Source organism: Amblyomma americanum, chromosome 1 (assembly GCF_052857255.1).
Source record: "Amblyomma americanum isolate KBUSLIRL-KWMA chromosome 1, ASM5285725v1, whole genome shotgun sequence".
Lineage (NCBI taxonomy): Eukaryota > Metazoa > Arthropoda > Arachnida > Ixodida > Ixodidae > Amblyomma > Amblyomma americanum.
The window spans coordinates 452,794,314-452,822,236 of NC_135497.1; the positions used below are offsets into that span (position 1 = coordinate 452,794,314).

The 27,923-nt window shown below is 45.1% G+C and overlaps 1 protein-coding gene across 3 annotated transcripts; it reads left to right on the forward strand.

The window, feature by feature from the left end:
• Positions 1-630: 630 nt before the first annotated feature.
• LOC144115994 (uncharacterized) lies at positions 631-27,923 on the forward strand. Of its 3 annotated transcripts, none has more exons than XM_077650653.1 (3): positions 631-939; positions 8,447-8,574; positions 26,075-27,923. In XM_077650653.1, exons 2-3 carry the CDS (start codon positions 8,452-8,454, stop codon positions 26,294-26,296), a joined length of 345 nt encoding a protein of 114 aa, XP_077506779.1. In that variant the 5' UTR covers positions 631-939; positions 8,447-8,451; the 3' UTR covers positions 26,297-27,923. The 3 variants fall into 3 exon arrangements, with proteins under 3 accessions (XP_077506779.1, XP_077506780.1, XP_077506781.1); XM_077650654.1 differs by lacking the exon at positions 631-939 and adding an exon at positions 6,716-8,175; XM_077650655.1 differs by lacking the exon at positions 631-939 and adding an exon at positions 11,452-11,613 and having other exon boundaries at positions 8,183-8,574; positions 15,485-27,923.

The following is a 27,923-nucleotide window of genomic DNA, read 5'->3' on the forward strand; positions in this document are numbered from 1 at the left end:
TTTTCTATCCCATCAGTCTCTCACGATAAGTCTCGAACTAATTCGTGGGAAGCATTTCACTGTGTGTGTTTTGCTTTAGTCATTAATTACAAACTTGCAAGCCGCCGTGGTGGCTCAGTGGTTCTCAGCTGCTGACCCGAAAGACGCGGGTTCGATCCCGGCCATGGCAGCCGCATTTTTATGGAGGCGAAATGCTAGAGTCTCGTGCAGTGTGCGATGTCAGTGCATTTAAAGACCCCCAGGTGGTGGAAATTATTTAGAGACCTTCACTACAGCGCCCCTCATAGCCCCAGTCGCATTGGTAGAATCATGTAGAATCGCAAAGAGTAAGATGTCACATGTAAATCTAGGCTATATTTTGTTTTAAGTGCGGAAAAAAAAAAAACTTGTATCTCGATTATTCATAATCGTTCCAAGCCGCGGTGCCCGACAAACGTGAAAAACACTCATATCCCTTACCTTTCTTTTTTTGACGGTCTGGTTGATATCAAATTTCCCGCCAAACGTAATCTGTCTGCATCTAGTAACGTTGGTCTGGTTTTTTTGCACGAACGTCCAAAAAAAATAAAGTGGCACAAATAGGGAGAAGATTTATTTACGTAGACGACCTGGAAAACGCACGCGATGAAAGTGGTGAAGGTTCGGGGATGTGCAGCAATCGGGGGCGCGGGGGTGTCTCGCTAGAGAGAACGGGCTCTCCAAAAGAACCGCTGCTCACTTTTACTGAGCCACGGCCACGGAGCAAGACTATACAGGAGGTGAAACTCCCGTCTGCGCGAGCAAGCGCAGGCGACCAGATAAAGTCACACTAGTTGTATGCGCCGACGGGGGCAGACGGGGGCGCATGCAGTGGCGGCGGTAGCGGTGGAGAGGAGGTGGCAACGTGAGAGCAACGTGGCTGGGAGCTGCAGCGACTACGTCCGAAGCTAAGTGTTTTTGGTATTTACACTTGTATACATGCTGTCGGGCGGTAGTTTTAAACCGAGTTAAGGGTAGGGAGGCCAGCGGAGGTGTGTGAGAATAATTTTTAGCGGGTTTTTACGTTGCGCAGGGTCGAGGGCTATCGGCATAGGAATTTTGGCGGGCTTTCACAAGGCGTAGCCGGCCGGACGATGGGTCGGCAAGCTAGGAAAGTTAAGGAGGACGAGGACGGGGAGTTAGTACAGTGCCAGGAGTGCGACCGTTGGTGTTACTTAGATGAGACTGGGTTCGGGAGCTTAGCCGAGGCGGATGAGGCTAGCTTCGTGTGTAAGATGTGCAAGCGGTTTGGGGACGCCGTTCATGCGTTAAAAGGGGAATGGGAAGCTGGGTTTAATGCACTTAATGCGGACTGGCAGGTCGAACGAGAGGCACGGATTAAGCTGGAAGCTCAGGTCGCCGATTTGATTAAAAAGGAGGAGAATAATGCCGCCCTGTTGAAGCGAATGGTGGGCGAGATTAAAGAAGAGCGGGAAAAGCGGATCCAGCTAGAAAAACAGTAGCGTGGCTTTTTGGGCTTGTTGGTACATAGTTCCAATACACTGTGTAGCGCAGCAAAAGATGAGGACACAAGAGGTGGTGTTCGTCTCTCGTCTCTTGTGTCCTCGTCTTTTGCTGCGCTACACAGTGTATTAGAAAAACAGGTTGAAGCGCTCAGGTCGCGGCCGGCTGGGCACCCCAGTTCGGAGAAGTGTCAGGCGGGGGACGAGGCTCGTCAATCGTACAGTGCTGTAGTGCAGCGAGCATTGAGTGAGAAAAATGAGAACGAAATGAAAAAGGTTAAAGCGGGCATGGAAACTCGCGACAATAGCGTACAGCGGCAGGAGAGGCAGCTAGAGCGATCCGGAGGCCAACAGTCTCTGTTAAGAAGCGAACAGTTAGGGCGCAGGAGAGTTCTGGTGGTCGGGGACTCGAATGTAGCGAGGGTTGAGGGAGGCGTTCTGACGGCAGTGAAGGCAGACAGGCGGGTGCAGGTGGAGGCTCAGTCGGGAAAGTGCATGGTGGATGCAATGGCCAGAGCCCGGGAGATGGTGGTGGGCAGCATGGATGGCGAACACCTTGTGGTCATCCATGCTGGTCTCAATGATGTACTGCAGGGGAGGAGCCAGAATCTTGAGACGCAGTTGGAGGTGGGGATGCGTAGGCTTAGAGAGGCCTCTGAGAGTGTGCATGTGACCATATGCACAATCCCAGAGGTCCAGAGACAGGCTCGCGAAACGGAAAGGAGGGTCGTGGAGACTAATCGGGTAATTAGGCTACTGAGTCGACGACTAAGATACGAGGTGATGGAGGTGAACAGGGAAGTGTACGAGGTTAGGCCCCACCCTTTTGCACAGGATGGCATCCACTACGGTGGTGCCACTGGCAAGAAGGTGGGTAGTAGGATAGGTCGCCAGGCAACAGCTTTTTTGGGGGGACCCAGAGCTCTGAAGGAACCAGTGTAGAGAAGGAAGAATTAAGATCAAACGGACAATGGAACCATAGGGGAAGAAATAGACGCAAGCGCCAGGGCCAAGTCAATTCAGATATAGGTTTCATTAACATGCAAGGTGGCAGGAATGCACTGAAATGGGAGGAAATAGAAGAACAGTTAAGACAGGAGGAATTAATGGTATATGGTTTAGCGGAAACACATCTTAGAGACATGGAGCAACCACCCTGTAACCCAGACTACGCATGGGAATATTGCAATAGAACAGAGGGCAGCAGAAAGGGAGGTGGAATTGGGGCATTCATTCATAAAAGTATGAATTTTCAAAGGGTTAGACTGGGATGCAGGGAATATTTATGGCTAAAAGGAACAGTGGCAGGCAAGCTAACACTCCTTGGCTTTGTATACCTGTGGACAGGGGTCAATGCCAAAGAGGAAAACAGGAAAATGTTAGAATGTATTGCAAGCGACATTGATGAGCTAGGAGGACAGGGCGAGATAATTATATTAGGTGACATGAATGCACACATAGAAGACCTGGATGGGTACACGGATTCGACAGGAAGCATGCTGCAGGACATGTGTGACAGGCATGATTTAGTCGTATGCAACAGCACCGAGAAGTGTGAAGGGCTCATAACATGGGAGGCGGGGAGTCTGCACTCGACGATAGATTATGCACTAATGTCACAGAGGATGTATAACAGATTAGGGGTAAAAGGATGTATAACAGATTAGGGGTAATGAGCATAGATGAAGATGGTTCCAGAAGTCTAGGTAGTGACCACAAGCGTATCAAGTTGAGCTTCAGAGGAAAAAGCAATGTAGGACTGAAGCAAGATGAACAATCAGGGGGAAATTTTTACCCAGAAAAGCAATTGGAAGTAGCAGCCAAAAGAATCGAGAAAGTAATTTTTGAGGATAGTGAAACAGAATGGACTTATACCAAATTAACTCGATTACTGGAGCTAGAGCTAGCTAAGGTGCGAGTAAAGTTAAAAGGGAAAAGATGCAAACCCAAGAGTTGGTGGGATGAGGAGGTCAAGAGGGCAATAGAAAAGCGCAAGGAAGCATCCAGAGAACACAGATATTCCAAGAAGAGGGGGAACCAAAACCCGAAGTAGACAGAAAATGGGATACCTTCGTAAAGTGTAGAAGGGAAGTATCCTATTTGATTAATGAGAGAATTAGAAGGGTGCCCAATGGATGGAAAAATTAAATAAAAAGGATAGAAAAGCAGCCCAAAAATTTTGGAAACATCTAAATGCAATGAGTAATAAAACTAGGCTAGAACAAAGGTTTATTGTTACAGATGAGGGTATTCGACTAGAAGGGGATGAAGCAATAAAACACATAGGAACAAGGATGACGGAAAAATTTTCAGCAAAGCACGTGGTACATAGTTTATCGAAGGAGGATGGACCGGTTACAGCAATAGCTTCACTTGAGCAAGGAGAGTGGGAAAGGGCAGAGAAGAAGGTTCCTAGTGGCACATCAACAGGACCAGATGGTATCCCGATTATGTTGATAAAGAAGTTAGGACCAAAATCCAAGCAAACATTAATACAGGTAGTGAACAAAATGATAGTGGATGAGAAAGTCCCCGATGAATGGCGATTAAGTAGAATGAACATGATATATAAGGGAAAGGGGGACAAAGCAGACGTAAGTAACTATCGCCCCATAACAGTGACATCTGTGGTTTACAGGGTGGTGATGCAAATTATAAAGGATAGACTGCAGGCTTGGGTGGAGAACGAGGGGGTGTTAGGGGAACTACAGAATGGGTTCCGGAAACAAAGGAGGTTGGAGGACAATCTATTTTTATTGACACAGTGTATAGAAATTGCGGAAAAGGAACATAGGCCCTTATTGCTAGCATTTCTGGATATTAGGGGAGCCTATGACAACGTTACTCAGGAGCATTTGTGGGACATATTGGGCACATTGGATGTGGAAAATGGAGTAATTAATCTTTTAAAAGATATATATAGAGGTAACAGAGTGCTCATAAAATGGGAAAAAAATGTATCAGGGCCTGTAGAGATACAGCGAGGGCTTAGACAAGGATGTCCTCTGTCCCCTTTGTTGTTCATGTTGTACCTGCAAGGTTTGGAAGCCAAGCTAGAGGGGAGTGGACTAGGCTTCAACCTATCTTTTTTCAATCAAGTGGAATGGATTAAACAGTCATTACCGGGATTAATATACACAGATGATATAGTGCTAATGGCTGACATCAAGAAAGACTTGCAGAAGTTGATAGACATATGCGGTACAGAGGGAGATAGATTAGGTTTCAAGTATAGTAAGGAAAAATCTGCAGTCATGGTAATTAATGAATGGGGAGGCGAGCATAGAATACAGGAGTTCATGCTCATGGTAGTGGATGGGTTCATGGTAGTGGATGGGTACAAGTATCTTGGGGTGTGGATAAATAACAGTGCTGAGTATCTGACAGAGCATGAAAAATATGCAATGAATAAAGCTAGTAGGAATACAGCTGTCATGAAAAATACGGCACTGTGGAATTACAATAGGTACGAAGTGGTTAGAGGGATCTGGAAAGGGGTGATGGTCCCTAGCCTGACTTTCGGTAATGCGGTCCTGTGCATGAGACCAGATGTCCAAGCAAGGCTAGAAATTAAACAACGGGGAGTAAGGAGGTTAGCTTTGGGAGCACATGGCAATACACCAAATCAGGGGGTACAGGGTGATATGGGATGGGCGTCTTTCGAGAGCAGAGAGGCTAGCAGTTAACATAGCATTTGAGGAACGATTGAGAAAGATGGAGGAAAAGCAGTGGGCTAGGAAAGATTTCGGATACCTGTATATAAAGAATGTTGACACGAAATGGAGAAAGCGAACTAGAAAATTGACAAGCAAATATCTGGACAGCAGTAAGGGGGCAAATAGCAGTTATCGGTTAAGAAAAAGGTTAAAGAAACAGAGAGCTCTGTTGAAAACAGGGATGCTGACGAAATCGGCACTGGGAACATACCGGACCTTTAAACAGGAAATTGTCAAAAGAAAATATCTATGATAATTGTAGGAGAAGCTTTTTGTTATTTGAGGCCAGGACGGGAGTTTTGCGGACAAAGACGTATAGTGTCAGGTACCACGAGATAGACACGTTGTGCATAGCGCGTGGAGAGGAGGAGGAAACGGCTGAGCACTTGATACTTTTCTGTAAAGGGCTTCACCCTGCAGTGGAAAGCAGCGGGGCTGATTTACCAAAGGCATTGGGGTTTAAGGATAGCGAAGGGAAAGTAGATTTTCAGTGGGTAGAAGTAACCAAGCGCTGGTTATACGATTGGTGGCTAAAAGCAAGACAGGAGTAAAATTTCACAAGACATGGCTAGGTGGCTTGAGCCACCGCCCGATTTAAAGGGTTCAGCCGTATCCATCCATCCATCCTTCCATCCTAGCAGACGACACGCAGTCAGCACAGAATTTTTTTGTGACTGCCGTTGCAGCAAAAAGTATGCCTTCTGGTGCGCTGTTTCTTATATTATTTGTGTGGTCTGTTTAGTGTTACCCCCAATTGCTTTTCTGAGTAAAAATTCCCCCCTGATTGTTCATCTTGCTTCAGTCATACATTGCTTTTTCTTCTGAAGCTCAACTTTATACGCTTGTGGTCACTACCTAGACTTCTGGAACCATCTTCATCTATGTTCATTACCCCTAATCTGTTATACATCCTCTGTGACATTAGTGCATAATCTATCGTCGAGTGCAGACTCCCCGCCTCCCATGTTATGAGCCCTTCACACTTCTCGGTACTGTTGCATACAACTAAATCATGCCTGTCACACATGTCCTGCAGCATGCTTCCTGTCGAATCCGTGTACCCATCCAGGTCTTCTATGTGTGCGTTCATGTCGCCTAATATAGTTATCTCGCCCTGTCCTCCTAGCTCATCAATGTCGCTTGCAATACATTCTGACATTTTCCTGTTTTCCTCTTTGGCATTAACCCCTGTCCACAGGTATACAAAGCCAAGGAGTGTTTGCTTGCCTGCCACTGTTCCTTTTAGCCATAAATGTTCCTTGCATCCCAGTCTAACCCTTTGAAAATTCATACTTTTATGAATGAATGCCCCAATTCCACCTCCCTTTCTGCTGCCCTCTGTTCTATTGCAATATTCCCATGCGTAGTCTGGGTTACAGGGTGGTTGCTTCATGTCTCTAAGATGTGTTTCCACTAAACCATATACCAGTAATTCCTCCTGTCTTAACTGTTCTTCTATTTCCTCCCATTTCAGTGTATTCCTGCCACCTTGCATGTTAATGAAACCTATATCTGAATTGACTTGGCCCTGGCGCTTGCGTCTCTTTCTTCCCCTATGGTTCCATTGTCCCTTTGATCTTAATTCTTCCTTCTCTACACTGGTTCCTTCAGAGCTCTGGGTCCCCCCAAAAAAGCTGTTGCCTGGCGACCTATCCTACTACCCACCTTCTTGCCAGTGGCACCACCGTAGTGAATGCCATCCTGTGTAAAAGGGTGGGGCCTGACCTCGTACACTTCCCTGTTGACTTCCATCACCCCGTATCTTAGTCGTCGACTCAATAGCCTAATTACACGGTTAAGAGGTCATCTCGCAACGCCGCCATAGGGCGGGTGCGCGCTCTACGGCGGTCAGAAAAGACGCTTCAGGCATGTTCTTCAGGGGGCATTGCATAACCACGTAGGGCGGTCGACAGACGTTGTCGTGTCAGGTGTCATGTGGTATACCGCGACAGTTCTGAACGTGCTGCTTACAATTACTGCAACGAAATTTTGCATATATGCATATTCCAGTCGTGCATATTATAGAAGTATTCACTCTCACTGAAATATTAGGGTTACGAAGCATGCAAAGATGTCAGTCAGCTAATCGCTCATAAACACTGCTGTTAATTTGTCTACACGCATGCTACCTACTGAAGCAAGAGCAAGCGGTGACACGGCACTTTCTGTCAGTCGGCGAAGATTCCCTGTCGCAGCCTTGAAGTCCCCTGCACGAAAATGCAGGGAGCAAACAACGCTCCATTTTGTCGGCAACCAATTATCCGAACGTTGCAGTGCGTCAGTCCACCGTTATCTGGCTGCACGGTCGTTCGAAAACCTGTCGCGCAGTATTGAAAAAATAATCCCCATTCATACCCATTCGATTCTTTCCCGTGCAGAACCACGGCGCATATTTTCACCGCAGCACTATTGAAGAAATATTCACTCACCGGTGGAACGAAACCTCCGACGTAACTATTTCTGTGCAGCTCCTGCACCAGGGCACGCAGCACTTCATGATGCGGCGCCCGCCTGAGCGCGTTCAAAGTGTTTCCTAACGGTAGTTTCGGTAGATGGTTTCAGTTTTCCCGCACTCGTGCGCGCATGCGCGCTGATAGAAATCACTGCACGCCATCACGTGATGTCACGGGGAGGGTACTGACTCTTCTTTTTGTATGCTTTTTGCTTTTTATGACTAGGCTTCAAGCGTCTCAACGGACGCTTCCTCCCGAGTTTTTTTCCTGCATGGTTTAGGCTAACCGCACAAGGATGATGATACGGTGTTGCATGTTTCGAGTGCACGTTTGTAGTTTTGTTCAACGTAACAAAAAACGGTCATGTTGCTGTTTGTTAACTTTTTGTTGCTGCTGCAAGACTTGACATGTCATGAACTGTGCCTAAAGTTCTTTGCACGAACAGCTGAATGATATGATTAGGACTGAAGTAACACGCGCTGACCGATCGAGCCGTGCGTGAAGGCAAGGTGTTTCGCAAAAACAGTACGTGGCTTCCTTGTGCATAGGAACCAGCACCGGAGTTAGCGGAAAAGGCCGTGGCATTGTTCTGCTGATTGTTATATATCACAAATCTTCGAATTGCCTGTGCAAGGTCTACACGACGCTGCCGTGTGCAAGTAGCTGCCAGGTTATTCCAGCCAGTTCCAGCAAGCAGTGGGGCAAACCTTTCTAGACAGTTTGCCCGTTGCCCGGCATGTTGCCCATTTGGCGATGCGAACAGCCAGACAAAAGGCATGGCTTCTCTTAATTGCAGCATTCATGGCTGGGGAAGCAGAGGAGCTTCGTTTGCTTTTTGTGAACAAGACACGCCGTGAGGTGGACGTCATCTGTCTCAACTACGAGGGTCGGGGAGTCAAGTGCAGGAGCCCGAGTCCAAATCAAGTAAGTGCCAAGACGCAAATATGGTGCGTTCATATGCAGGTTGCTCAGGTGTGGTGCCGGACGCTAGGTAACTTTGAATTGTATGAAAGTAATAGTGAGATTGGGATCAAGTAAAGATGGTATCTCCATGTCTCATCTTACTGATGCTTTCATTTATTCAGTAGTGCAGATTCAAAAAAAGTTTTTGCTCATTGTAGTTCAGGGCCTTGCAGATGGAGTACTGGAAGAGTGCGAGAAATTGGACAGTAAGTGTACGTCGTGTATTTTTGCAAGCCATAAGTCGCCCAATTAGCAGTGCTACCTGTTTTACTGAAAGCATGCGGAAATGCATTTCGTTGGTGTCCCAAATGCCATTGTTCTAGTTGGCTTGTGGTTGTGTGATTATTCAGCGCTTTGCATAAAAAGGAAACATTCTCTTGTCTGTGACCTATGTGTACTAATGGCATTGTGGAAATACATGAACAATGTGTGGGGGCTGTGAAGCTTTCCCTGTCTCGGGGAAAACTTGGGTGATTTACCTCCACCATGGCGTCCTGATGCTTTTTTTCCATGATTGGTACTCTTTTGGGGTGTTAATGGCTGCGATCTTGAGTGCAGTGAGGCCACTCATTCGATGTTTTGGATTGGGGCAGTGTCAAGAAGTGCCACACTTTGCAGCTTCTGCACATGTGTTTGCAATGTTCAGATACAGCTTTTGTCTAAAGTAGACCTCAAGAGCTCTTGTGTGTAGTGGGGCTCTTGTGGCATCCTTAATTAGAAGTTCTGTATTTAGGAGGGCGAGTGTACCTCCCACTTTCAAGAGATTTGAAACACTGGCGATGCCTAACGAGCCAGACAGCATGGCCCAGAAGCAAACCCCTTGGTTTCTGTACTTTTGACAAAGGCTCCTTTGACATGGAGCAGTTAAATTTGGAGGCTGCCACTGGCTACCTGTGCCAGAATGGCTCCTCCCTGTGTGACCAACTGAAGAGGGCTGACCTTGTTGTGGTTGTAGTGAGCACAATGAGCTCCTGAGTTCTGTGATGCTAGTGAATGGTGGCCAGGTGTTCACTGGAAAACTAAAGAATTTTCGCTGAAGTCTCAGCCAGTTTCTGTTACTTTTCAATGTCTGTGCTGGCAATAGAGAAGAGTAAAAAAAAAAAAAGACAAACCACGATGAATCACTATGCAGCTGCACAGATAGTTTGCATGTGATGTCATGGCCACCACCTTTGGGTGTCGAGGATAGCTTCCAGGAAAAGTGTACGTTGGTGCAGATGGGGATAAACGGATTGGCAGAAAGACCGGTATTAGCTGCTCTTTCATGTGTCATATATTGCATGATGTTGCTGCTAACTATGTGCAGAGTTTAATGAATATTACCACAAGTCTGGAGAGGGGCCGCAACTGGTGGTTGAATGCCGGGACCATGCCAGCGATTGAACGTGAATAAAAACTGGATTTTCAGAAATAAAGTATGTTGAAGGTTTCAAAAATAGCACTTGAAGCTTTGTTTCAGACAGTGAAAAACCAAAGACTTCATAAATTTTGTCTGAATTAAAATGAATGCTTTCGTGTAGACTGTTTTTGCTATGCTGAGCCGCTGTGGTGGCTGAGCGGTTATGGTGCTTGGTTGCTGACGTGAAAGACGCAGGTTCGATCCCGGATTTGGTGGTCACTTTTCAGTGGAGGCGAAAAGCTAGAGGCCCGCGTACTGCGCAATGTCAATACATGTTAAAGAACTCCAGGTGGTTGAAATTATCCAGAGCAGTCCACTATGGTGACCCTCATAGCCTGAGTCTCTTTTTCATGTTACACCCCATGAAAGCAAACATTTTTGCTACGTTCTATTGATGTTCAATGATCTAAAGGGACATTGAGTTTCAGTGTCTAAAAGGGACCACCTCTGCTATGCTTCCTTTCATAAGTGTTTCAAGCTCATGACTGGGCTTGTGAGGGATCTTAATATGATCTGTTATATTTTGGCCACTGCATTGTTTATGTGAAGTACTTTGAGGCTGTATGCAAGTTCTCTGTATCTGTCAGGCTCACTGTGTACTCTGCACGAATATGTGCTAGATCTTCTAGGAAACTATTCTTGGAAACAGCGGCCTGATCCATATAGACCACAGCATTTTTTCCTCTCAACAAATGTTCTGAAAGAAATATTGGATGGGTTGACGGGAGTCTACCTTCCAAGGCAAAGATTCTTCCAGGAGTCCACTTGGGCCATCAAGAGCAGAGGTGCTTTGGGACTGTGCAGAGTATGTGTTCAGTACAAAATCAGAAATGAGATAATTTATTTGGTAAGGCTCTTTAAATACCTTGGAGTCATTAGTAGTGCAGATACAGTTTGGAGGGCTGATTTGATGTTTAGTGTTGGTCTGTCAAAAAAAAAAGTTTGCAAGGCAGAGTACAGTGTTCAAAGAGCAGTACTGAATTCGTTGTTTGCATGTTGCTTATATGGCTGCTTCTTGCATATGTGCAAGACCTGTACCCAAGGAGGAACACTAGCCTGTTTGGCACATGTTAGAACAGTGTTAGAGGTTGATGGTCAGTAATAAAGAAAAAGGATCACTGTGACAGATAGCATGAAAATTTTCTCTGGCAGATAGTTTTCATGCATGTGACATTGCGTGCTTTTTTCTGTCTGTGCTTGAAACTGCTACGAGCTCCTTTTTGCTGTCATCTTAGTTGGTGATGTTGAGATAATATGTAAGAGATTTACTTGGCTGCAAGACTGCAGCTTGAGTGGAAAATTCCAGTCAGCCAGGCCTTTTGTGTAGGTGATTATTTTCACTGCTACCTAGTTTTAGTTCTGATGCATACTGTTGCTGCTGGCACTGCTTAGAGCGGTTGGTCACCATAGATGGTGATGTGTATTGTTGCTCGTTCCAGGCTATGCATGTGGACATTTGTGAACCACCTGTGGATCTTTCGCGACTCGTGACCGCCTGGTAGTGCATCACAAGGAAGTGTTCTAACCACTTGTGCCTTCAGGCTTTGGCCCCGATGGACGACTTCAGTTTAGACGCTTGGTGGTGTCCATCACCCCTCCTGGTACGGACCTCTTGGCCTCCATCCTTTGGAGGGTCTCTCGGACAGGTTTGAGTGGCAGAATGAACAACTGGCAGATGTGTCGGGGTGACAGTGCAGGTAATTTTGTAGGGTTGACTGTGGCCAACATGACGAAACTGAGCTAGGCAGATAGCTTCAGTTGCATTTAATGCCACCAGAAACCGCATTAACACCACACTTGATGTCATGTGGAAAGGGGCAAATAACTGACTGAATGAAGAATATGATTGCATGTAAAAAGCACTGAATGTGATTCAGCTCATGGAATAAAACAAGCGAGTGTCCCATTACCATGGATGGTAGTAGTAGTAGTAGTAGAAGAAACATTTATTGAGAATTTTCTGCACCGGGTGGTGTCCTTATGTCAGGACTCCAGTGGTCATGGCTGTTTCTCTTGCCTGGGACACCAGAGGTCTCTTCGATTTGGCTGCACTTTCTGCGCCGGTTCAAGGAGTGCAGCACTTTCGCATTCGTTTTGCCAGTGGAGCGTGCACCTGCTGCACTTTCGTCTTCGTTATGCAAAAGTGTCAGAATAGTGCAGCATGAGTTCTAGGCTGGCTTGCACTCTCCCGAGTGGAATTGTAGCTCTAGTGCAGCAATATGGCGGCGCCCATGTGTAGGTCGAAGAAGTGAACAAGGTATGACTGTAGTCTCTAAATGGAACAATGACAGTTCGCTCAGTTCTCCCTTGAACGGAAGAGGTGAGGAACTGTTCATGGCGTCATAATTGTAAACCTAAGAGGTCAGGTCGAGCCTCATGGGCAGCATTTCAGCGCATATTCGTAAATCGTCTGCATGTATACGTGCAGCACCTTCCTTTTTTTTATGAAACGAATATTAATTAAATTTCTTGGGGTTGGTTCATGGCGACACTCCTTGGGATTTCCTGCTTGAAAAATTCTTAACATGGTTCGGGATTGTGGCGGCACGCGGTTGGCTCTAATTTGGTAGCGACGCCAAGGCTAGCAGACAATCAAGCCTGCACTCGACCATTCGTTTGTTTTGGAAGCAGCCACTGCCAAGCTGCACTTGAACTGACTCTGCACGCTGGCGGCATCGGCGCAGAACTCCACGGATCTAGTGCAGCGAGTGCAGCCAAATCGAAGAGACCTTAGGTTGCGCTGGATCGTCAGGTCAGGGCTGGACAGAGCAGCCTCCCACTGCTCCTTCGTGCATAGTGTGTTTGTGATAGTGTGTTTGTAGGTTGTCTGGTTTTTTGCCAATGCAGCTCCACATGACGTGGTATGCTGTGGGTGTCTCGTCGCAACACGGGCATGCGTCATTGTAGTGTTCAGGGAATATTATGCTGTATTTATGAAAATTTGGGACGGCGTTGGTTTCGAGCTGCCTCCAGTCCCTAGCCCCCTATGCTTTCAGCTACTTGTGTGGTGGGGGCTGGAGTTGACACATTGATCGAAACTGTTGTAATCTGGTGTTATAGGCCGTAGGTATTGGTGTCATGTCTAGTTGGGCGTCGTGTGTGTGTGTGTGTAGCCTGATCGGTTTGCAGATCCTCGAGCTATGCTCTCCACGACGTCGTTGCCCTCGAGTCCTGAGTGCGCTGGTATCCAGGTGATTTGTTGGTTGAGCGATGGGTCAGAGGAGGTGCTACAGTTTGTTAGTTTATGCAGCCTCTTATGTATTCGTCCTTCTAAGAGGAGCCGACATCCCACCAGTGAGTCGGTGATTATGTGTAGTTCTCGGTTTGTGGCATCCCCGTGCTGAATGGCTAGTGCAATCGCTGCGGCTTCTGCGTCGGTGACTGTGCATTCCGTGAGTGTCATGCTCATGATTTCTAGGAGATTAACGTTTACTATGGCCGCCACTGGTGTAGCCCTTGACTTGTTTGGGTGCATAGCTGAGTCTACGTAGACTGCCTTAGCGCTCCGTACCCCTTTTCGATGGATATAGTCTATCTGGGCTTTTCTTCTGCCTTCCCCTGTGTGGATGGCATATTCTTTGGTATTGGGGCTACATGTACCCGCACCCTGTGTTCTGGCGATAGATTCACTCTGGATTGAATAAGCTGTAGGTCTGCAAGGTAGCCTACTTTTGTTAATATGTCCCTGCCTGTCTCTGTTCTGACAAGGCGCTCTCTCTGAGATAGTAGGATGGGTGTTTGTATATCTTCGAAGGTGTTATGAACGTTTAGGGCTTCCAGCTTGTCGTCTGTGGTGTAGGGTCGTAGACCCAAAGCGTTCTTGTATGCTGTCCCGATTAGCAGGATTGTTGCGCTAAGCCAGAGTGCTGCTGATCTTGACTTGCAGTAATGCACGCTTGGACTACATTGCAAGTTCAGGGGTGTCCTCTTGGGTGCATATCATTTGCTGGCAAGAGTTACATCTAACTTGGGAAAATCTGTTTTTGGGCATGTGCACTGTCCGTGCAAGTTTCTCGTTGTTTTCGCCATGACATGAGTGAAAGAAAGAAAGCCTCCTGAGGTGTTATTGTTTTCACTTGTTTAGTTGTTCCACCCACTGTGGTGGCTCTGTGTGTTTGGCATTTGGTTGGTGATCCCAGGTCATGGGTTCGGTCCTGGCCACAGCATCTGTACTTCAATGGAGGCAAAATACAAAAATGCTCGTGCTGTATGATGCCCGTGCATGTTAAGGAATTCCAGGTGGTTTAAATTAATCCGGAGCACTCCACAATGGCATCCCTCATATCCCATTTGGCGCCCGAGAGGTTAAACCCTGAAATTTGCAATTTTTCTGTTCCGTTTTTATGAGGTACATGATGGTACATTTGTATTGGCTTAGTGTTGTGGCTGTTCAAGAGTATTGTGAATTTTATTGAAACTTGCACTTGGGGATCCTTGTCTTAGTTATTGCAAATATAATTTGCACACTTTTTCGTCAACATTTGTTAATGGGATATCTGGGGAAACTGCCCCCTTCCTGTATCTTTTTTGGTTTTGAAATAGGTTAAAAGGTGCCATGGGTCTCTAAATGAAGTTTCAAAAATGGAGTCTTTGTTGTTTGAAGATTTATGTGGATTTGAGATTTTATACAATAGCTGTTTCTTACCGGTACTCACAGAAATGTGAAGGCTAAAGAAAAGGGTTCTTCTTAGGTTGAGGACAACACAGTGAGCCATGGAAAGAACGATGATAGGTGTAACGTGAAGAGACCAAAAGTGGGCACAGTGGGTGAGGGAACAAATGCGGGTTAATGACATTCAAGTCGAAATATCAAGAGGAAGAAATGGGCTTGGGCAGGCTATGTAATTGCAAAGGCAAGGTAAGCGCTGGTTCTTAAGGGTAACTGAGTGGATTCCAACAGAAGGCAAGCGTAGCAGGGGTCGGCAGAAAGTTAGGTGGGCAGATGAGATTAAGAAGTTTGCGGGGACACGGTGGCTGCAGCTGGCAAAGGACAGGGTTAATTGAAGAAACGTGGCAGACGCCTTTGCCCTGCGGTGGCCGTAGTCCGGCTGATGATGATGACGATGCATGTCGGGAGAAAGGTTGTTCAGATGAAAGGGAACTGGTAGGGAACGCTCTTAAAAAAAGGAGAGTAGGCAGCCACTGGCTGTATGACCTGTAGTGACGCAAGATCAGTGTTTTTATTTTTTTTTTTGCTAAGAATAGGCAATCGCATCAGGCACAAGAAACCTATCTTAGTCCTCGCTGAGTGCCCATGCATACGTTTCTTAATATGGAGGGCCTCTGCAGTTTTGCACTTCCCTCTCTTTACAGTAATAACATGGCTGAAAGGGGGTGTGCACTTAAGTAGTTTTAAGTCTGAGACAAAAATTATTTGTGAGACTATCCCATCTGTTTCTCCATGTTGTGCACTGCATACTTGGTCATTTAAAAACTTTTTGAGTGCAGAGTTGGCATTTTTTTTTAATGCAGTGTACTCACTGAAGGAGAAATGTTTCCAAGAGATTCGTCGGTGCATTGTGTCTCCGGAGGCCATCCACCAGACAGAGATCCCCCAGTCGTTGCAGAAGGAGTACCTTCTCTACCTGCAGCAGGAGTGAACACTTGGCATGCTGCGGTGTAGTCCCTGTGCCAGTGCTTGTACTTGCAGAGGAAGAGAGTGGTCTCATTGTGCCTTGAGTTAAGATTAGGTCATCCTACAAGATTCAAGAATGCACATGGGACCTGTTCATTTTCAAAGACTGCAGTAAATAAGACTGTTGACATAGTTTAGACAAAATTTGTAAGTGGGCAGCAGTGGGTTTGTCTTTGCAAGGCCTTAAGGCTGGGCGATTAAAAGCGCTGCCGTTCTCTGGATTCTGCATGAGAACGTGGAGAAAGCAGGACCAAACACGTACTCAGTATGAGGCAGCCTCTTGTGGCTTGGTTGGGGGGCAACATTTTCACACGGTGCCTTGATGCAGTGGTGTGCTTGGCACACTCCTAATAGGTGTGCTAAGCACATTTCTTGTGTGTTGAGCATGCCAAATGTCTATGGTTTGCACAAATGGCATGGAGTGTCCGTGAATTTCGAAGCTGATTCGCGTATATCCCTGAAAATTACCATTTGCAAAGTGGCGTCCATGTTGCTTTTTTGATCAGCAACGAGGAGAAAAGCTGGCCATGGCCATAAAACTACTTAGTGCAGCGAGACTCAGGTACAACCTGGCTGGTTATTACTGTATTTTCCTTTTCTAGCACTTGTAGTGATCCCTGTAGGCAAACCAGTGTGCCGTGTAGAAATGGTGAGCATCCAGTTGACAGCCGTAGCCACGCTATGGCTGTCAGGTGGATGCCCACCATTTAGATTTTGTGAAAGAAGTGTGCTTTGTGCAGTGTTTAATGCAGGGGCCCAGTATTTACCGTGTAATCAAATAATGGCACCAGCAAAGAGTTTGTGTGCAGTATAGCACCACACTTGAGTTCCTTCAAATGCTTGCATTGGTTGCTTGTCTGGCACATTTGTCTTACTTTATTCGGTTTGCTGCGCTGTGATTTTTGGGCATGTTGGGCTTTCGTTGCATGAATGTGCAAAGCTAAAGAACAGGGAGCAAGGGAGAAAGCAAACGTGAAAGAGCCGTGTGTCAGGTTTTTCTTTCAAACATTTCTTAATTACATTTTCATGCTTTATTACATTTTCACTTTGGATTTGTGCATTGTTTTAGCTGCAATACGAGTTTTTGTAGTGGCTTAAATGTGATTTGTGCTTATAGCTGCGAGACGAAAGCACAAGTAGAGGTGCTGCTCGCTGAACGCACATGAAGGGCACAAACAATCAACCCATTTAACAGGTACATGATGAAAAGGGGGTGCAGGGTTTTTTTTTTATGATTATGACATGAGTTTGCATCACTGCATGGTGCCTTCAGATTCTGTTTGGCTAGAATTGGCTCTTATGTCTTGTAATGGGTATGCCAGATTCAGGGATAGCACTGGGTAAATTTTTGGCTGGGAAGGTTTTCTGATATGAGGCCCGAACTATATCTGTTTACTCTAAGGACAAACAAAAGTTTTATTGGCATTTAATCCAACTCCAGATGCTGCCTTACAGAGCCGTTTTCTGGAGATAAGACATCTTCCTGTAGATATGTCACAGATGGCATTTATGTGAGGCGGCAGCTATCTTCAAGTATAGCTGCCAAGTGCAATATTGACTGTACTTTATGTAGATACTAGTGGGTCTTTATTTACAGGCCAGGTACTGGTGTTTGTTGCCGCGTTCAATTCCATGCCACACATTTTACTATAAAGAGTGTAATAGAGTCAAGTTTGACGTGAGGACTGGTGAAACTCTAGAAGAGAGTGATCTGGTACTCTCTAGTACTTTTGTTCGCTGTGCAATCTCGCAATTGGACACATTTGAGCTGACAATACAGCAAATAGGTGTCGTATATATCAGGTATGCAAACTTTCTTTCATTTATCAAAGGTTTACCACACAGAGCGATGCCACCTCACACCCACTATCCAGCCTTCCTTCCATTTTTCAAAGCGTGCTGCTCTTTTGGGGTGCCATCATATACCTTGTATTTTACTTGCTTAGTTGTCAGAAATCTCTTGCCCTTTAAGCGAGTCTTTGGAAGAGCCAGAGGTCGCATAGATGCATATCCAGAAGTGCTGTGCTGGAGCTGCCTCATGCGCGGCCTTGGAGCTGACAAAAATGAGGGTGGTGACCGATGCATACACCAGAGAGGTGCCCTTTCATATCATAGATGGCCGAATGAGGTGCATGTTGGGTGGCGAGAAATATGCCTTGATAGGCAGTCCTCGGAACTAGAAATGGTTTGGTGTACTGCCTGCAGTTTGTTGGTTTTAACTGGTACGGCTGCCCTATCGTACTGTGATCCTCTTTCCTTGCAGACAAGAAGGAAAATTATTTCCAAGTTTCGTGCCAACTACAACTTACTGTGGATAAGATTGCAGTTCCATTTGAGCAGAGTTTCTCGACTTCACTTTCTGAGTCGAGTATTGCAATTCTGGGAGTCTTTATTGTCGCTGGTTATCAGGAACTTCTGAGCTTCCATGTTTAGATGCTATTGGTCCTACCTTATGACCCTGTTTATCATCTCAAGTCGTTTATCGAATGTTAGGGGCATTGCCATTTGCTGCAAAGTGCCACTGTATTCTGCCCATGTCCTGTATTTTGTGCTCTTGCTACTTTGAATTAGGTTGAACTGAGTCTGATTCAGCGTTGTTTACTTTGAAACATCCTCGACTTCTGTTGTTAACTTCAAGCGACATTGAATCCTGATTTGCATCCTTGACTCTTCAATTGCATCTGTTTTATAAATCACCCCCTTTGTTGCTGTTTTTTTTTTTTAGGGTTTTTTAAATGTCTGTTATAGTCCTTTGGTGTCCTCGATGACAAACATTCTTTGCTGGAGATTTGCAAGACTTGATCCTTCTTGTTTTAGTTTTGAAGTTCGGTCAGTGTTTTTTGTTTCCTTTTGCCATCTCAGGAATAGTTCCCAGTGTTGGAATGATGTTCCATATAGGGCCTGGAGGTAGTTCCACATCTCTGGAGCTTAGCAACAAGGCACTGTGACCATTGTTCAGGCCACAGTGCTGTCACAAATCGAAGAGACTGAATATTCTTTTCTGGCATGTGCAAACAGAAAGATTATCCATTCTCACTTGATGCTTCTAAGTCTACCAAAAGGTGTGGCGTGGTGGCTGAAATGTCCTGTAGACATTCCTATTAGCCTGCAGAATAGCTAGATGGGCGAGTTGGTAATACATTGTTAAGCAACAGCACAAAAGACTTAGACATAAGGGAGACATGCACAGAACAAGCACTAGCATTCCATACATGTTTTGAGCTGTTGCTTATCAATCAATACCCGTGTGACTCTGTGCTTGACTCTTGTCTTGTTTATTTTTGTTTCTTTATTTTTTATTATTTTTTCAGGCTTAGCTTCTTTGTTTGTCTTCAATATGCATTGAGCCCAGCAAAGCTTTGCTGGCCTGAGCTCCGTCTCGCTTTCATTTACGTTTATTTTATTTAATCTGAAAGGGCCTATAAAACTATAAAAAAAGGGAAAAGGTTGAATTCAGCAATGAACGTTTCATCATCATCATCAGCCTTTTTACACCCACTGCAGGGCAAAGGCCTCTCTCATGTCTCTCCAATTAACCCTGTCTTTTGCAGCATCATCCACCCTTTGCCTGCAAACTTTATCTCATCCGCCCATTTAACCTCCTGCCGCCCTCTGCTACGCTTGCCTTCTCTTGGAATCCGCTCTGTTACCCTTAAGGACCAGCGGTTATCTTGTATTCACATTACATGCGCTGCCCAAGCCCATTTCTTCCTCTTGATTTCGACTAGGATGTCATTAACCCGTGCTTGTTCCCTCACCCACTCTGCCTGCTTCCGGTCTCTTAACGTTACACCTATCATTTTTCTTTCCATGGCTCGCTGCGTTGTCCTTAACTTAAGCTGAACTCTTTTCGTTAGCCTCCACGTTTCTGCCTCGTAGGTGAGTACCGGTAAGATGCAGCTGTTGTACACTTTTCTCTTCAGGGAAGTTGGTAAACTGCCATTCATGATCTGAGAGAACCTGCCATATGCGCTCCACCCCATGCGCTCCACCCCATTCTTATCCTTCTAGTTATTTCCCTATCATGATCCGGATCAGCTGTCACTACCTGCCCTAAGTACTTTACCACTTCCAGGCAATCACTGCCAATTGTGAACTGCTGTTGCCTTGCTTGACTGTTGAACATCACTTTGGTTTTCTGCATGTTAATTTGAGACCCAGCATTCTGCTCTGCCTGTCTAACTCATTGATCATGATTTGCAGTTCACCCCGTGAGTGACTCAGCAAGGGAATGTCATCAGCGAATCGCAGATTATTTAGGTATTCTCCATTTACTCTTATTCCCAACTGTTCCCAATTCAGGCCTCTGAATACCTCCTGTAAAGAGGCGGTGAATAGCATTGGCGAGATCGTGTCTTCTTGCCTGACGCCTTTTCTCATTGGAATTTTATTGCTGACTTTATGGAGGACTATGGTAGCTGTGCATATGCTATATATATTTTCCAGTATTTTGACATAAGGCTCTTCTACACTCTGATTACGCAATGCCTGTATGACTGCTGAGGATTCCACTGAGTCGAATGCTTTCTCGTAATCAATGAAGGCTATATATAGAGGTTGGTTATATTCTGCGCATTTTTCTATCGCCTGATTGATAGTGTGAATATGATCTATTGTGGAATATCCTTTACGAGTCTAAGGTTGCCCTGACTCTATTAGCGATTACCTTAGTAAATACCTTGTAAGCAACAGATAGAAGCTGATCGGTCTATAATTTTTCATGTCCTTTGCGTCTCCATTCTTGTGAATTAAGATAATGTTGGCATTCTTCCATGCTTCTGGCAGGGTTGAGGTCATAAGGTATTGCATATACAGGGTGGCTAGTTTTTCTACAACGATCTCCCCTCGATCCTTCAACGGATCTGCTATTACCTGATCCTCCCCAGCTGCTTTTCCCCTTTGCATTGCTCGTAAGGATTTCTTGCTCTTTCGTTACTGGCAGGATGACACATTGCTCTGCGCTACTGTTTCTCTCATTAACGCTATGATTACATTGGCTACTGTACAGATTTGCGTAGAACTTTTCGGCTACTCTTCAGATGAACATTTATCCTAAATTAACCGAGGTGGCCGAGTGATTGTGTCGGTGGGCTGCTGTCCCAAAAGACTCTGGTTCGATCTCTGGAGTGGCGGTCGCATTTCAGTGGAGGTGAAATGCTAGAGGACCATGTACTGTGCGATGTCAGCGCACGTTGAAAAACCTCATGTGGTTGAAGTTATCCGGAGCCCTCCACTCTGACGTCCCTCATAGCCGTACTCACTTTGGGATGTTGAGCCCCTTAAACCAAACCAATTTATCGTAAATTAGCATGCAGTTGTGAGTAGGCTTGTGAGGCAATTTCTTCTGCAGTTGTTTCGTGGTAACAATTCTCTGTTTTGTTTATGTGTGTGTTTGATAATGGACACGGGAGAGCTTACTTGACAGTGGAAGTGCAACCAATGACCGCGTATTGTTGCGCAAGTTGCAACTTTCTACTGATCCGTTGTCCTTGAGAAAGAGTTCTGTTTGGAGCAGACTTGTGACATCGTAATACTGTTGTCTCATGCTGGTGGTGTTGCTCATCAGTGGCAATATTTAACCTTTGACTTGGCCACTATGTCTACCCACTTCTCTCATTGCTGCTGAGCTCTTTGTTAGCTGAGTTGCTGGCATAAGCTGCATACCATCATTGACGAAAATTATCGCTTTTGTTTCAAAATTGAGACGTTAAACATGGTGTCATGGTTCTGCGTCCACTCACTTGTGGCTGCTGAGCAAAGTTAGCAGTGATAAGGAGGAGCTCCACGTTTCGTTGAAAATATTTTAGTTTAGGGGGGTTTAACATCCCAAAGCGACTCAGGTTGTGAGGGAAGCTGCAGTGAAGGGCTCCGGAAATTTCAACCACCCCGCATTGCACAGGCCTCTGGGATATTGCCTCCATCGAAATTCGACCGCCGGGGCCGGGATGGAACCCGCATCTTTCGGGCCAGCAGCAGAGCACCATAACCACTGAGCCACTGCAGCAGCTCGTTTCATTGAAAATGTTGATAATGAAGGTGCACTTGTACATTGGAGAGGAGATGTGCAAAAACGAAGGTAACTGACACAAACTTGGAACTAAAGGTACAAAATAGAAAACACAAGTGCATTCCAAGCAAATGTCAGAACCAGACACAAGTTGATGTATACAAAAAATAATTGGTTCAAACAGAAAAAAAACAATGCATAAGGGAAATGGTTCTTTATTTCTAAGACAGGCTTCGTTGTTTCACATTGCAGTGACAGAATACCTCTGTGAGAATTTCCAGGTTAATGCAGGAAAGCAGCTGGACCAGTGCAGCTGAATCTTGAACATGAGAAGCCAGCTGACAACACATCCGCAGTGACGACCGTCCATTCTATTGAGGCTTATTTCCATGCAACGGAGCAGCCTGTTGGCTCACCTTTACACCTGTTGTCACATGCTAGTACACGGGTGAAAACCCATGTCAGTGCCACTTTTGAAGGTGTGCTAGCGGAAATATTTGAAATCCTATAAAACGAAAAAAGACTGAAATCCGATAAAGTGAATTAGAACACGCTTTTCCACATAGCTCGGATGCTTTTTAGCAGTGTTAAATTTGACAAGCATTGCCAGCTGACCTGTGTCAGTGGTTGAGTTGGCCACCTTCCTCTTGTGTCGACAAGCCCCTTGTTAAAAATATCTATGCATATTTATCATACAAGGGCACACAGGTGCTGTTTAAATATTTTCTGTCCACGGGACACATTAGCCAGCTGATTCTCGCACATGCATGGCTGAAATATAAATTGTGACATATGGCTGACACTGCTTCTTGTTCCACTGGGGCAGTGCTTGTGGGGTTAATTTCAACTTTGCATTGTCATTGGTACATCATTACTTTTACGAACAAAGCTGACCTGTTTAAATTATGCATGTGTGCCTGGTACATACGTTTAGAAAAAAAAAACAGTGCCTTACTGTTCATATAGCAAGTTAGTTTTGTGGGAAAATGTTATTTGGCTCTGGTGAATGAATTCGCATATGATGCCAAGAGAGCTGTTGCATTTTATAATGCATAAAATGCTTTGTATGGTTACCTTTTGTCTAGTCTCTTGACGTCTGAAGTGCTGTGCCTGTTTGTCCATCCATTAGGGTACATAGCACCACCTGTGTAAAGGTCACTCTGCCCCTTCTCTGCACCTGTGCTCATCTGGTGCACAGTTGCTACTACACGAGGTGCCAAATGTCGTCAACACTTCTTGTACAGCTAGCGGTGTACTATAGGATTTTAGGCACACATATGAGATGATAGCCTCCAAGAATGCATGGGCTTCTGTGGGAGCTCCGTGAAAAGGAGTGCAACAAGAAGGTACCCTGCAGCATAAAGGATTAGCCTGCAAGCTGTTTTTGTAATGCCCTTTCCATGTGGGTGCTCTAGTGGCATTAGTGGGGAGTGCAAGTAGGCACAGAACCGTAGCCGGAATCTGGTGTGGCATGGTTTGTGTGGCCGATTCAGGAGCTCTCTTAATTTTTATTGAGAAAGATAGAAAAGGGATAACCATGCTATTCTTCCATTTCTTTCCTTCTCACTTTCTAAAAAATCGGCATTTTTTGTGTGTCACTGTTCATGTTTGTAACGTTTTCTGAAAATTCTGTTAACGCAGTTTCACTGTTTAATAATCAGGATTGTAGCGTTGCCAAACTTTGGTGGCATTTCAACATGTGTACTCACTACTTCTCACTGTTATTAATGCAAGACTGCATATTCATGTCAGTTTTCACATCCATAGCACTTGCTGTGCTGGCCACTGCTCTCAGATGTTTAGCCTTTTACTGGTTACAGCAAGCCTTTCACTTGTTGCAGCTTACACAATTGCAGTTTTAAAAACCCAACTCAGAAGTTCAAGTTATTGTCATCTGCCGTTTTATGTCTGTTGCTGTGTGGCATCATGATGGATCATTTATGTGTATGTGTATTGCACTTGCTGGTAGAAAATTTTCTCTTGTGTTTTGTCAGTTCACAATTTTCTCATACATCATGCCTCTGCAGTTTGACTCACATTAGCATTGAGACTTTGTGGTGTGTTTGTATCTTTACCGCTGGGGAAACTAACTGTGGGGCCATGCATCTTTTCGGTATAGCAGCCTTGAGTTAATGTCATGGAGTAAGTGGCCATTACTTTGAGTTGAGAAATACTGCCATGCTCCTGTGCTGTCTACTTTATCTGCATACATGCACTTTCGTCAACTTAGTCTGTGGCTTTAACAAAAACTAAGTGCTTCTTAATGCCCTTCTGAAGCCGTTACTTGGCTGTGAACTGATGCGATAGGCTGAACGCAACTGCATTTTTGTGTCAGCTGTTATGCCACTAAGCATAACAGCGTAAGGAAAGCATGGTACTGATTGATTGCTTTTTTCTTGTTTGCAGGAGCTCCAGAGCATCTAGGTGTGTCAGAGATGCTGACCGTTCATTTTTTCCTTGTTGGGAGAGTGTGCAAATGGTTCTTGCAGCTTGGTCATTAACTCTGTTGCACTCAAACTTTGCAGAAATGGGCTAGTTTGGTTGTGAGTCATGTTTATGTGTGAAACTGGCATTATATTGGGACTCAAAGTACAGTGTTAAGGAAGTTAAAACGCACTGACGCACACACATTTGAAATCTAATGTGTGGTCTGATTCTGGTATTCACGTCTGCATGAGTTAAGTTACTCTGCATGCGCTGCTGTTTTATAGGGTAGAAAAACTGCTGCGAATCAACGTTGCATAGTATCATGCTTTCGAGAAGGAAGTGGTTGAAATGATGTGTGCTACATGTGTTCTGCCATCAATCTTTTTATGGTCAATAGTCCTTACATTCTGGAATAGCACAGAGTAGCTGTTTATGCTGAAAAGTCTTGCTTGGCATTAATTCAAATATACTCCTGTTGTACAAAGGAACCATTCCTCTCTGCTACCAAATGCATTTCGGTCACCGCTACCACCCTGTTAGGTCCCTTAGTACCACTTTCATTGTAGCTTACTAATCTGCCCTTCAAATCCATTCAAGGCTGCTAAATTATGGTTGTTGAATTTGTGAAGATATTAGTACCACTGCTTCTATTGTCTTTTTTTTTGTAGCGCTTAACTGCTTTCCTCTTTCATTTTGCAGGTCATCATTGGCAAGCCAAATAACACAAGCTGTCACTGGAAGAATCAAGATAACTTCTCCCAGCATTCTGATCCCCAATAACTTATTATTGATAGCTGTAGAGTAGTGGAAACAATGATCTCGATGCCTAATGTCCGTGCACACTGTGTGCTGCATGAGGCCGTGTCCCCTTACGCCATTTCTTACACTTGAATGATGAGCTTTGTGAACAATGCTGTGTGCAATATTGTGTCTGAGTATGCAGAAAACGGCATGAGTGTACAGCAATATTTATGATCATTTGGCACAGCACAGTGGTTCTCCATGTTTATTCACCAAATGCAAAAGGCTTTAGTAGAAAGACGCATGCAGAGGAATAAGTAGCCATTTGGCGGTCTGTACCTTTTGTGTATCATCTTTGAGCTTGTTGCTTGTGCTGCAGGGGCTGCAGTTTCTGCAAATGTCTTTTCTTGTTATATTGTGATGGCTTTACTGCCTTCCAGCTTAATTCTTTGCCTTTTTTTCCTATTGTGCTTTAGTTTGGCATTAATGATAAACCTCGCCCATAAAAGTAGTAACTGTACATTTTCCTAGAATTTGGCGCATCATAGCCTAAGTTGCTTTTGCGCCATTAAAATCAATATAACTAACTAACTAACTATTTTCCTAGAATCCACTTTTGTTTTGCAAACTAGTGGGAACCGAAGCATGTTCCTTCTGTGCATTTTATTGCATTTGGTTGTACTGAGTAGTCTGTTTTGTTGTGGTTCAGCATCAGCAACTGATGTTTATAGTTGATCATGTACATAACATTGGCACCACCATAACACTGTCTGTTGCTTTAGGTTTGTAGTTTCCACCCTCAGATATTCTAACCCACCTTTAGGCATTTGATGAATTGCACAATAAGCAGGGTGCATCAAGAGAAAGTGTTGCCGTCTGATTTAATTTTTCTTATTCTCTTCAAAAATGTATTTCAGTGCTGTGTGCTCATATATGTCAGCTGTCATGCACTCATTGCAATCCAAGGTGGTAGAATGAACCCTGAGCCAACATCCTTAGGTGCTCTTTAGTTTTGTTGCAGAGCTGTGGGATGAAAATATTTCCGAAAGGTTCCTTTAATGCTGCCTGCTTTTTGGTACTATCGCATAATGCTCATGAGAGCACGAGACCTGAGCCCCAAAAAAATGCAGTTTTGTTCCAAAACAGTTCTTGAGTCAGCCTAATGAATTTGGCACTACATGTGTGAGGTGCAGGTCAGGTGATGTCTGATAATTAAGATCCGGTGCCTTACTAAAAATACTCCGCCTTCCAGTTGCAGGCTTGGGAAGCGCTTACGAGCATGGTGGACCTCCTGGAGGAAATTCACGTGGTCAGGGACATGACCTCGGCAGCAAGCTTCGACACGATTGTAGCTCCTGCGGCAAAAGTTTCCTTTCAAGAAGCAAGCTATTGGGACATTTTCGCACCCACTCTGGTGAACGTCCATACCATTGTGACTACTGTACCTGTGACTTTGCACAAAAGGGAACACTAGTAGCACACCTTCGTACACACACAGGTGACCGTCCTTACCAATGCACTTTTTGTAACAGCAGTTTCACACAGCAGACCAATTTGATTATGCACATCCGCACCCACACAGGTGACCGGCCTTACAAGTGCGATTACTGTGAAAAACGTTTTGCGCATAGAAGTGTGCTTGTCGATCACGTACGTACCCACACGCGGGAGAAGCCATACATGTGCTCGATGTGCCCCATGGCCTTTGTACAGTACTCAACCGGAGCGAGACATATGAGAGCGCACATTGGTGAAAGACTTTTTCAGTGCGACCTCTGCCCTATGCGTTATAAAGAAAAGCACCACTTAAAAGGCCACAAAGAGAGAGAGCACAAAAGTGCCACAACTCCTCCATGACCTTGTTGCAGTTGTGTGACAACCGTTCTCTATCCTTTAAGTGTATTCATGAACTATTAAAAAATGGTTGGTACATGTGAATGTATGTATAAGTTAGGTTTTTAAATATTGGTTCTTGTTCTAGAGTATAGAATGTTGTGAAATACTGATAAGTGGCTGCAGGTATTGTCTTGATTTGAGCAGAGGCCTCCCTAGATTTTTAAAAATATCGCATTGTTTCAAAATGTTAAATCACCTGTTGAGAAGTGGGCAGCAGATTCCTTTATGTTTCAAGTTTTTTGTGTCTGACGTAACTGAAGGGTCTCTGGAGCTCCTCTAATGTGCCGGTCTGTTTCCTTGTACTGTGCAATCCACTTATTTAATTGAGAAAATCGAAAAATCCGATCGTTACAACCGATTGTTATATCTGGACTGGCAAAAAAATGCCAAAAGGACACACCAACATTACGCCAGCGGAGAGACCAATGAGGGGCGTCCGTGAGCGTCAGTGCAACCACCTCTTGGCTCCCACGGAAGGCCTGCTTCACGGAGCGTGGCCTCCGAGATCAGCCAAGGTGGCAGCGTGGTTGATCGCAGAGGCCTCGCACAGATTTATAAGGGGAAGAGGTGAGATGAGCAGAGTTGCGAGTAGGGGCGGGAGAGTGATCCTGGAGGGCACGTCAGCAGGAAAAGGGTAGCTCGCTTGAGAGCGGCATGAAACGGGGTGGGCAGTTCGCCTGCGATGAGGCTCGGGAAAACACGGGCGCACAAAGGGGTCGGAGGCAGGTTATCTCGCATCGCGGTGCCGGGTTTGCGCCGTCCGTTCGCTGTATCCGATGAGCAGAGCTTAATGACGTTCGTTATACGTGTGATTTTGTGCCATTGAAACAATGTATATTTTGACGGTCGCGCAGGTCTCGTTCGTTATAAGCAAAAGTTCATCTTAAGTGGGGCCATTACATGTGGGCTCGACTGTGTAAGTTAGGTGTTAATTGATTCTTGCTCTAGAGTATAGAATGCTGTGAAATATCTATAAGTGGCTGCAGGTATTTTCTTGCTTTGAGCAGACGCCTCCCTAGATTTTTAAGAATATCACATCGTTTCAAAATGTATACACACCTGTTGAGAAGCAGGCAACACGTTTTTATGTGTTAAGTTTTTTTTATGTGTCAAACAGATGTTTGCTGGTGTTCCTACTCTTGTGTGATATTCTGTTTCCTTGTACTGTGCAATCGACTTATAAAAATATTGACAAAATCGAAAAA

Bases quoted from the DNA above. Each gene is read 5' to 3' on its own strand.
- LOC144115994 (XM_077650653.1), top strand. From the start codon at position 8,452: ATGGCTGGGGAAGCAGAGGAGCTTCGTTTGCTTTTTGTGAACAAGACA. The intron at 8,575-26,074 runs GTAAGTGCCAAG...TCCGCCTTCCAG, and splicing joins GGAGCCCGAGTCCAAATCAA to TTGCAGGCTTGGGAAGCGCT.